Raw genomic sequence first — 11887 nt, forward strand, 5'->3', positions numbered from 1 at the left:
CAAACAACATTGCCCTGTGTAAATTTATGATTACACGAATGGTATGCCTTTACTCCGTGTACAGAGAATCAACATGAATCCCATTTGTTTACAATAAAAATAAATAAATAAATAAATAAAATAAAATAAAATAAAATTGTGCCTGAACCAGAATTTATTAATAATTACCATTTGCAAGGGTGAGCTCATATCGTGTAGCTTCCTCTTTATGGTTCTGACAGTCTGTGAAGGAAATGGCAGTGATGGTGAAGATCCCTAATATTTTGTAATTACTGGTGTGTGCCAGGCATAGCACTGAGCATTTTACTTGTGTTACTTCTTTAATCCTTCACAACTGAGTGAGTTATATTCCCATTAACCAGAAGGCTAAGCAAGTCAATTAAAGCCATATAGCTGTAGATAGAAGGATCCCAGATTTGGAAGCAGGCGGTTTCACAGTACAATGTTCTACTGTTATCTTCCAGGTATGGTTATTATTCCAGTGAGGGAACATCAGTAAGGAGAATTAAGGGTACACATTAAGATTATTATGCACAGTTATTAAGTGGTAAAGGTAAGATTAAAATATAGATCTGGAGGCGCCAAGACTTCTTTATACCAAATTTTATTTCTTAATTTAAAAAACATCTACAATTTTTTTCTAGCAAATATGGTATATTTTTTAATGGAGAACTTTAAAAATTTCTAGAAAGAAACGTTCTTGGGTCAGTGGGCACCACTGCACTGAACAGCCTGGCAAGAGAGGGAGGAGACCTGCTCTAAACATTCCAGTTCCGCCTGTGTATCTGCAGGTCAGCTTTTTAGGAGACTGCTGGAAACCATGATTTGCTGTACCTATTGAAACGTACAGCTCTTTTGTAATATTGTGTTCCCATTATGGTGAGTTTTACTGAAAAAAAAAATTTGTTTTCAAGGGTTATCAGAAATAGGATATACAATCTTAGTAAGAATGTTATATAAATCACTGTCATTGATAGTAATATTTAGTTGCCATGGCCCCGTCATTCACAGGAGCTATATAAATGATCCCAGTTCTTACAATTCCCTGACCTGATTTAATCCCCATTGCCAGAGCAACAAACTGAAGCTCAAAACAGCAAAGTGACACATCTGTTAAATTGGGGAAGAGGGGTCCACACTCTGGTCCTGAAGGCCATACTCTTTTCATTGTACCATGTTGTTATTGTATGGTGGGCACAAAATCTTGCAATTTATTCATTGAATATGCATTGATTCCATTAGCTATAAATTGGCTTATAGTAGTATGTACTCTTGAGGTTTTTGTGTGTGTTAAGTGGCATAAATTGCATCAGGCACACAAAGCACTTAACACCAGTTTAGCATATAGAAAATGCTCAGTAAATGTTACTTTTTGTTATATATTTTATTGACCAAGTCATAGGAACTGGACAAGATGCTGGAGAAACAGAGACCTAAGATGTGCTATCTTCCATCAAACGTTTATAATTAGGCACAGGAGAGGTAGGGCAGAACAGATTTTACAAATAATTACAATACAGTGTGACAGATACAGCAATAGCTGTGGATCCACAGGCAGAGGGACAACACAGAGGGTCAGCTGGCCATTCTCCCTGTGTGGTAGAGAAAACCCTCACACAGCTTGTTCATTAGTGTGGTAAGCCTCTCTTAAGTGTGATCTTGTAGGAAGGTCTTTGAGCCAATTGACTTAAGAAAAAATATTTTACTTCTTTTCTAAAGGGCAGGTCAAGCAAATAAGAGCTGTTCTGTAAATAAAGTGTAAATGCTATTCAATAAAAGTTTAATGGTGGTGCCACACCTGAAGAGGGAGATAGCAGAGCCTGAGGTAACCCCGGGCTCCACAGTATGCAGGGAGGGTGGGAAGGAAAGTCACCACTGCCACGGGTTAGAAATATTCCATGCCAGAAGCGAAGCCTTTCTTGGGCCACTTAAAAGTCCCCAGGTGTGCGCTTGCTCCCTTCCGTGGAAGGAAGCCTGCCTGTTGGCATTCTCGCTTCTTCCACGCAGCTGTGGGCTGCCTTCCTTTCTAGGAGAGGCCTCTGTAACCACAAGGCACACAGCAACTTACATCAACTATTCTAGTCTTTTGTTTATAAATATGAACCTATAAGAGACAATCAGAAGCATTTTGAGGAAAGGCAATTATGCAAAAGCATGAAGATAAGCAAAGCAGAGAGTGGAACCCAAGAGATGAGAGAGAACTTCAGAAACGAAAGGTGGAAAATAAACACTTTGCATTAGTATCTTCAGGGTTCAAGAGTCTGTTGCATCCGTGAGACAAGAAAGTGCTGTCATAAAAATCTGCAGGTAGAAAACAAGAAGTTAGAAATTAAAAACATAATTTTAAAATCAATTAAAGGGCAAGAAAAGGCAAAATGAATACAGTTGAAGAATTTAAAAAAAAAAAAAAAAAAAAAAACTAGTGATCAGGAAAATAAAGTCAAGAAATTCTCCCTGGATGTAGATCATAAAGATGGAGAGAGAAATTAATAGGTGAGAGAATAGAGCCAGAGAAGCTGGTATCTAACTCACAGAGGTTTCAAAAGAAAGAAAAGAGAATGTTTATGTGGAAACAGATGATCATAGGGATAATTAAAAATAAGTAGGGATTTCAGAAGAGAGTGACAGAAATATTGGAAGAGAGAAAAAGAATAAAAGAAATAATGAAATACATTTTCCTTAAGCTAAAGGAAAATTCTATTCTAATTCTTAAGAATAAAAATGCTTAGTTGGAAAAAAACAAATATAAAAGGCACATGCTTAGAATTATGCTAGGGAAATTTCATAACTGTAATGTAAAAAATAAAAGTATTTAAGAAATACTTTCAGAGGTTAAACAAAAAGCAAAGCATCTACAAAGAAATGAGAATTCTTTTTTCGAACTTTTGAAATGTTGACTACAGCAACACAACAGAATAGTTTAAAATATTTGGCATCTAGAATTCTGGAAAAGTCTAAATTATCATGCAAATTTGAAACAGAGACAGTTTCAGACCTATCGGTATTCAGAGAGTTTATATCTATGCACCTTTATGTGATTATACCTACAGTATTTTATTTATATGCTGAAAATGCTTTCCTGAAAAAAAAAAAAGATTCACTCCAGTAAAACTTAAAAGAGAACAATATAGAATATAAGGAGCAATAGTAAGAAAGTAAGTCACTAAATTTATAGATTAGTGTAAATAACAAATGAAATTGTGAATATGAAACTTATTAAGAAAGAGTTCTTTAAAAATTGAAGGAATAATAAGAAAAATGTCAATTATCTGGAACTATAAAAAATTGCATATTATTTTAATTATATATTGTGGAGTCTGGGGTGAGAAGAGAATCTTGTCTGGGAACAGTATATTATAGACACATTAATTTTCAATAAGGTTACAAAACTTGTTTAATTATACATATACATTTTAAATACAAGTGTATTCGTTAGAATAAATTTAGTATATACGTAAAGTGAAAAATGAACAAAATATTTGACTAATCAACATAAAGACAAAAAAATCAACAAGGATAAAAAGTATAACAATCAGAAAACACGGAAGTTGACAGTAAAAAGACCATATTTAGTAAAATCAATTATTATAATAAATGAGATTGACTTAAAATCTTACATTAAAAGACAGGGACTGCTGGGCTCAGTGGTGCACACCCGTAATCCCAGTGACTTGGGAGACGGAGGCAGGAGGATGGCTAGTTCAAAGCCAGCCTCAGCAAAGACGAGGTGATAAGCAACTCAGTGAGACCCTGTCTCTAAATAAAACATAAAATAGGGCTGGGAATGTGGCTCACTTGTTGAGTGCCCCTGAGTTCAATCCCTGGTATCAAGAAAAAAAAAAAAAAAAAAAAAGAAAAATGGAGCACATCTGTAATCCTAGTGGCTCCTGAGACTGAGGCAGGAGGATTACAAATTCAAAGCCAGCCTCAGCAACTTAGCAAGATATTGTCTCTAAATAAGAAAATAGAAAGGGATTGGGATGTAGCTCAGTGGTTAAGTGCCCTTGGGTTCAATCTCCAGTACCCTGCCCCAACTAAAAAGAGTCTATTAAAATAGGTTAAAAATGATCACACAAACTAAACACCTGTTTTAGTCAGTTTTTTCATAACTGACCAGACAACCTGACAAGAAAAATTTTAGAAGAGGAAAAACTCATTTGGGGCTCAAAGTTTCAGAGTACCACCAATTCCATTGCTTTGTGCCTGAGGTGGGCAAAGCATCAAGGTGGAAGGGAATTGTGGAGGCAAGCTGCCTAGAACATGGCCACCAGGATACAGAGAGAACTAGAGAGCTCTCCTCACCATGGACAAAACATAAACCCCAAAGACATGCCCCCAGTGACTCACCTTCTCCAGCAACACCCTACCTGCCTAAAGTTACTACCTAGTTCATCCCTATCTGAGGATTAATGCACAGATTAGGTTAAGCCTCTTGTAATCCAATCATTTCCCCTTTATACTTACTTTCTTGCATTGTCTCACACATGGGCTTTTGGGGGACAACTCATATCTAAATCATAATGGTATTCAAGTATATGCTATTTGTAATAGGCATCCTAAAAAAGGGCAAATGAAAAATTTGAAATAGAGGTCCACAAAAAAGTTTATTAAAAGCAAACTATAACCAAAAGAAAGTCAAAATGTTAATTCAATATAAACCAAAATGGAATTGAAGGGGAAAAAAAGATCAGTGGGACAGAGAATGATATTTTATGCTGATTTTTTAAAAGTCTTTGCATTAATTAATCCTCTCATGAAAAACTGGCATAGTCACCACAAATTGTCATTGCAGAGTCTTTACTCTGCTTTTTCCTGGCACCAACACTGGTCTTTGCAAGTTCCCCTGACTTCCTTTGTTCTATACTTTATCACTGTTTTCTTGAGGTCTTTTCCTTCTCATATATGTCATGTCTTGCAAATCTATCTTTGTGTTCACTTTTCTTTGCATAATCCAAGGAATTATAAATCATGCCAAAGACAATTGTTCTGCCATCACCAAAATGGGTTCTAAATCCAAAAACAAAGATAATGTCTGGTGTGATCTTGTACATTTTGGCTAGATTTTCCTGAGTATCTGTCTTATGTACTGTTGTCTTCTCAAGGTGAAGGAAAGCAATAACCACTTGTTTCCTCTGAAGTGGTCAGTTGTTCATGGACTTCCTGGTCTGGATATGAATGTGTCATTCTTGATGGTGGCTGATGCTCAGGTAACCAGAGAGGGTGTAAGAGAGTCACACTGATGACTAATAAAATCCCTTGAGAAAATACAATGGCTATGAATCTGTGAACCAGTGAAAAAACACTGAAATAAATAAATATGTTGGAGTTACAAAAAGCAATTGTTTCAAACAGGTAGGAGACTTTTTCCAGAAATAGGTTGTGATAACTTATTTGTTTCCCTCCAAATCTACAAACCATTTGAGTTCTTTTGTCAAATCCATTTAATTATTGCTGATCTTTATGCCAACATTTTTCTGCTGCTTTTTTCTTGTACTTTCCCAAAAATGCCTTATCAAAATGAACATTTTAGGGCCTTGTAATGTGGCCTTTCAAAGTGTCACAGTCAAAGGACTCTAAGTTTTGTGGTTTCAAATTGATGCAGGTAAGGTTATCTTGCTAACGGGTGAATGAGAAGGTTATTTGGATATTGTTTCTCTGAAGGCAATGTTCTTTTATGATCCTCATATGCCATATACTCCTTGAGGGTGACTCTAACTGCACTGATTTCACGGACACTTGGTTAAATGTAACCTTAATAGCCATTTCTTAATCATTTCAAATCAAGACATGTAGGTCCACATTCCAGGTTCTGGTTCCAGATCCCATCCATTAGTGATCTGGCTTTAAGCACTTTCTTTACCTGGGTCTCCATAAACTTGCCTTTAAGGAATCAGGACTAAAATTGACAACCATTAACATCCTTTGCTCCTCTAAAGACTTATTTTTGTTTTGTGTAGTTTTTATTCATAATTTCATCTTTTAAAAAAAATCCAATATTGACAGAATTGTTTCTGTGTTATAGTTCATGGAATATGATAATTGACTTTTCATCCTCTGTTATACCTTCCAGATCTTTGGAAGAAAGAATAACATAGTGTTCCCGGTATAGTGGTTGAGAGGACAGATGTTACCCTTAAGTATCTCAGGGGTGTTTGGTCCTTGCTTTGTCTTGGGTGTCAGCAGTTCTGAGTCTGTGGTTAGTGTGCAAATGCTTCTTGAGTAGTGTATCTTCCCTTCCAAATGGGGTCTCTCCCTTATTTAGCTGCATTACAGGCACTGAAGAGAAAGAAGAGGTTTGAGAAGCAGCTCACGCAGATTGATGGCACCCTTTCCACCATCGAGTTCCAGAGAGAAGCCTTGGAAAACTCCCACACTAACACCGAGGTGTTGAGGAACATGGGATTTGCAGCAAAGGCAATGAAAGCTGTTCATGAAAACATGTGAGTGACTTTGTTCTCTCTCTGAATCATAGACACCCTCAGTGTTGGACAGAGCCTTTGAAATTATATGATGATTTTGGCAGGAATGTGTTTACTCATTTGAGGCTCTTTGGCATATTGAATGGAATACTTTCTCAGAGGTAGATCAGGGGTTGCTTTTGAGGACAAACAAATCATGAATAAAGAAGGGTGTGCATTTTTACCCTTCATGTTTCTTAGTTTCCCATGATTGCCTGAAACGCTACCTGTCTATACCTTAATTCTATAATTAAAAAAAGAAAACTTCAACATCAACATCTGTGCAGGTGTTAGAACTATGGAACAGTGATTTGCCAAACTTGAGTGAGAATTTGAGCTGATCAAGAAAGCACAGATTCTAAGTTCCTTGAAGTAGAATGGAATTTGTTGTTTGTTTTTAACCAAGTTCCCAGGTGATTCTGATATTATCCAAGTTTCGAGAGCCACATAGGCTAACATATAGAATAGATACAGAATAACAGTTGTGGGGATGAAATTTTATAGTTCGGGAGTCAAATTTGATGGTTTATAATTTGCTGCCCAGCTGACTATCCCTTGGGCAGATAGCTTTCTTTCTCTCTGATTCAGTTTTCTTATCTGTAAATTGGAAATTTAAGTGAGATACTAGATAAAATGCCCTTAACATAGTTTCCAGAGTAAACACTCAATAATCATTGAGAGTGGTAGTGCGACTGGTGGCAGTTTGGTTTACAACCCCACTGGGAAATAAATGCCTGTGACCTGATCCTTTCCTGATGTTGGTCATGAGAGTGGAATCTTGGTCAAAGATGCACAAGAGCAATGAGTGCCTGAGGAATGTAGACAAATTCACACAGGATGGGGAAAATGGAAAACGCAGAGGCTGGGCAGTGAAAACAGCCTTGCTAACATTTTCTTGCCTTGGTAATTCATTAACAATCAGCCCCATTTTGGCAGCTTCAGAGAGGTCATTAGATTCATGATCAGACTCTAAATCCTCTATGGTTGCTGTAAACTGGGTGCTGAAATGTGCAAATTATTCTCTCTCTAGGTAGCTTAGCAACATTGTACCATTGTGTTCCTTTTGAGAAAAATTCACACCCAGCCCCAAAATTTAGCAACACATTTCTCATTCTCCTTTTAATAAATGTATTCATTATAAGTATAATAAAAAGGATTGGAGATAAAGGGTGTAGGAGAGTAATAAAAGTATTCTTTTTGATTAGTGCATGAAGATATGTCCTACTACTTTGCCTTCATAGAGTCTGAAAAATTCAAAAAGATCAATTCTACTGGGACACAAATTTTCAGTGTTTAGGTTACTTAATAATGAGATATTCTGTCTTTTCTTGTATCCTTGTATCCAATCAGTTTGTCCCAGTTTCAGATCTGAAGGAATGATTTGGAGATAGACAGAATATTATAGAAACACCTTAGAACTTGGGGACACCAACAACTTAGGCTGGTGGTTAGGGACCAGTGGGGCTCTGGTGCTAGAAAGTGCCTTTAAGCCCTTCTCATCCTCAGCCCATGGATTCCTGGATTCCTTTACTGAAGTTGCTGATTCTTCTGAGGGCTCCATAGGCCTAATCCTGTTTTCTTTAATAACCTCCCCGGCATCATACCATGGGAAAACCCTCAGGGAGGCAGGATCTGAGATCTACTAGGTATTGTAGAAATTAGATCTCTAGTCCCAGAGTTTACCTTCAACAAATGGTTGCTTTCAGAAAGTGATTGTTGAGAGCTGCCAGACATATTTCCATCTTGGTGGTCCTCAGTGGTCCATGGTATATCTCCTGCAGAAATGATGCATGGTAGTATATATCTAAATTTTACATATGCTCTTCTACATAAAATTTCAAAATGCCTCCATAAATTCTGTTAGTTATAAAATAATTTGATTTCTAGTAACTCCTAAAGGTAATGAATATTTACTTTATTTAAAATATAGGTGCACATACAAGATTATTAAGTTTCTTGAAATGCAAATTATTTTTAAGTTGACAAAATATATCAGCAGGAATTTTTGTTATGCTACTGAAATAATTATGAGTTTATATTGAATTGACCATTGTAGTGCGGTTTGGTGGTATATAACTGTAGCCCCAATTACTTGGGAGGCTAATGCAGAAGGACTCACTTGAGTCCTAGAGTTTGAGATCAGTCTGGGCAACACTGCAAGGCCCCATCTCAAAGGAAAAAAATTTCACTTATTTCTCATATAGAATTATGCCTAAATTCATAATTGTAAGCTAAAATCTTAAAGTGTTTCTACAAATTATTATTTGCTAGGGATCTGAACAAAATAGATGATTTGATGCAAGAGATCACAGAGCAACAGGACATTGCCCAAGAAATCTCAGAAGCATTTTCTCAACGGGTTGGATTTAATGATGGCTTTGATGAGGTAGGTAACACAGAGGTAATGTGGTGTGTGGCTGCTGTACCAAAATAGGGTAGCAGCCTATCATATGTAATGGGTAGATTGTTTTGTCATGTAGAAAATAAATGATATTTGTTGAAAATGTACTTCTCTTAAGGGGAAAATGAAGTGTTAGTACCTCTAATTTAAAGGAAAGATTAATCTAGTTTGGCAAACAGCCTCCTAATTAACTTTTCAGCTATTAAGGAAAAAGCAGCATGTGATTATGTAAAGTTACTGACTTTTAATGGTTGGAGCCTGAATAGCCCCATTAGGAGGGATCGAGTGCTCACACATCTGGGCAAACAAAGCAGACTGTGTCGCTTTGTAAAACCCAGGCATCATGCTCTGTAGTTGTGAAATTAGAGGTCCGGCTGCCTCTGTTTATTACTCAGACTATGAAACAAAATAAATGTGGGGTGGCATTATTAACACACACATTCTGTTTAGATTAATCAGTCTAATAATACAGAGAGGATGTAATTATGTTGGTGGTGTTTGCACTGTGAATTTCAGCTGCACTACTCAAGGAATACACAAGTAGGACTAGGACATGTTTAAAAACATTTCCATACCCCAGAGTAGCACAGCAAAGGATCCAACTTCCTTTTATGTGATAGTGAAAATGACACATCTAACAAGTAAGATGTGGCTCCATGGAATCCTATTAGAATTGAGCATTAACAGCTTTTTAAAATGGTGTAGACCAGGGGTTGGCAAAATGGCTTGTAGGCCAAATCATTCCCTTGGCCTGCTTTTGTTTGACCTGGAGCCAAGGATGGTTTTCATAGTTTTATAGTATTGTAGAAAACAGTTACAATGAAGACTATGTGATGGAAAGATATGTGGCCTGCAAAGCCTAAAACATTGCTATCTGACCCTTTACAGACAACGTTTGCCAACCTCTTATGTAGACTAACAAGCATCTAAAGCGTGCATTGTGGCATGGTGGGAAGGACTTGGGCTTATGAGGGCATCTTACGTTCCTTTACTTTTCTGACCTGTAGTTTTTTCATCTATAGAATGGAAACTATTGGATCACTGGATTATTAAGTTCTAAAATTTTTTTTATAAATGATGAAATAAGAGTTTGGAACCTAAAGTCTGAAAATGATTGAGGAGATGACTACTGTGTCCATCGTATTTCCTGAAGAAAACATCAATATCTTTCTGGTGCTGTTGCTGTCAAGTACCCATGGCATTCTGGGCATGCATTCAACAAGAAGCAGCTCATTGGGCCATTACTACAGTTACTATGTTTGTTCCTAATAGTTTTTTGAGCAGAAATAGGCATCAGATATTCATTCTAATGTCATTTTATTTATATAAACTGTGGAGAACTATAAAGCACCTAATCACACTTATCATGCTATTTCACATGACCTGATTTTATACATCTTCTTGTTTTATTTTTTTCACGTACAGTCAGTTTAATAGAGGTCAGCTTTGCTGTGAATCTGATACTCATGGATTTGATCAATGAGTTCTTGACTTAAGTATCTCCTCTCTTCCCCTGTGGTGTTATTACTCTCACTTTAATATGTTCGTTTATGTATCTTTCTCCCTATCTTAAGCATGAACTCCTTAAGTGTGGCGAGCATTGATTCAATTTTGTGTCTCTAGTACTGAGTTCAAAATCCGTACTGCTGTGAGTTCTCAATGTATTTGTGGAATAACTGGGGTTGTGGCTCAGTGGTAAAGCGCTTGCCTAGCATGTGTGAAGCACTGGGTTTGGTTCTCAGCACTACATATAGATAAGTAAATAAAATAAAGGTTCATAAACAACTAATAAACATTTTTTTTTAAAAGGAGTGAATGAATAAATGAAGAATCTACCTGGTTGACTATAAGGGTGTCCCAGGTAATTTCTAATTGTGAAAACCTCAAAAATTCAATGATGGAAATTTAATTTTGATTCCTGACTGTTTTCTGAGGGGAGCTGATTCCCATCTGAGACTTACAGAGACAGGTAGATATGAACTACCTCAGGTCATCTCAGACGTGGTATAAGGTGACCTACATCCTTAAGACCTCAAACTAATATTGCCTCTCTACAGGTTTTAGTTAGGGAATAGTTTAAGATTAAACCAGATTCTCTTAAACCATTGTTAAAAAAAAAATACATTATTCCTATCTTTTTTAAAATATTTTTTTAGTTGTCGATGGACACAATGTCTTTATATATTTATTTATTTTTATGTGGTGTTGCGGATCAAACCCAGTGCCTCACACGTACTAGGCAAGCCCTCTAACACTGAACTACAGTACAGCCCCAGCCCCATTATACCTATGTTTGAATTGAAGTTTAATTAACCCTAGCATATACATGATTTATGTTAACTTTGATGATTTGACAAAGGTACCATAGTATCTTTGATTCTTTTTATTTTTAATGCATTAGGGTTTTGTTATGCTATTGTTTTATTTTCAATAGCATTAGCCCAAATAAAAGTATTTATTTCTTCCAATTAAAGTTTCACAGATTCTCAACAGGAGAAAAGAAGAGAGCATATTGGAAAAATGACAGGCAAGGTGTAAATTTCCCAGAAACTGAGATTATATATTCAGCTAGCACAAATTACTTGAATGACTGTTTACTGAAGTATTATAAGATTAACTACAACAAATTTGCACAACCCAAAATATTCATTTTTTAATCATTGCTCAGTGTTGCAAAAAAGACTTAGTTTTAAAATAAATATTCCATTTCACTGGGTTCTCACATATCAATTGGGTAGCAGATGTTCTTGTTATTGTGTTTAAGGAAACCCACTTCTTGAAACGTTAACTCTGTAATTCTTCCTTTCTCCTATGTTCAGGATGAGTTGATGGCAGAACTTGAAGAATTGGAGCAGGAGGAATTAAATAAGAAGATGACAAATATCCGACTTCCAAATGTGCCTTCCTCTTCTCTCCCGGCACAGCCAGATAGAAGACCAGCCACATCCTCCTTTGCACACCGATCTCGAGCAGGTCTGTTAACCATCTCCACTACCTGTGTTCGTACAGTTTCCTAAAATACTAGCCA

General features: G+C 36.5%; 1 protein-coding gene across 1 annotated transcript in view; it reads left to right on the forward strand.

Annotated features, from left to right (window-relative positions):
* Positions 1 to 11887, forward strand: part of CHMP4C (charged multivesicular body protein 4C) — a 32378-nt gene that overhangs the window by 14930 nt on the left and 5561 nt on the right. The window contains exons 2-4 of the mRNA XM_079109999.1: positions 6263 to 6440; positions 8730 to 8844; positions 11679 to 11832. Coding sequence (XP_078966125.1) covers positions 6263 to 6440; positions 8730 to 8844; positions 11679 to 11832 — 447 coding nt within the window. The remainder of the gene's footprint in view (positions 1 to 6262; positions 6441 to 8729; positions 8845 to 11678; positions 11833 to 11887) is intronic.

This window comes from Sciurus vulgaris (genome assembly GCF_902686455.1).
Source record: "Sciurus vulgaris genome assembly, chromosome: 1".
NCBI lineage: Eukaryota > Metazoa > Chordata > Mammalia > Rodentia > Sciuridae > Sciurus > Sciurus vulgaris.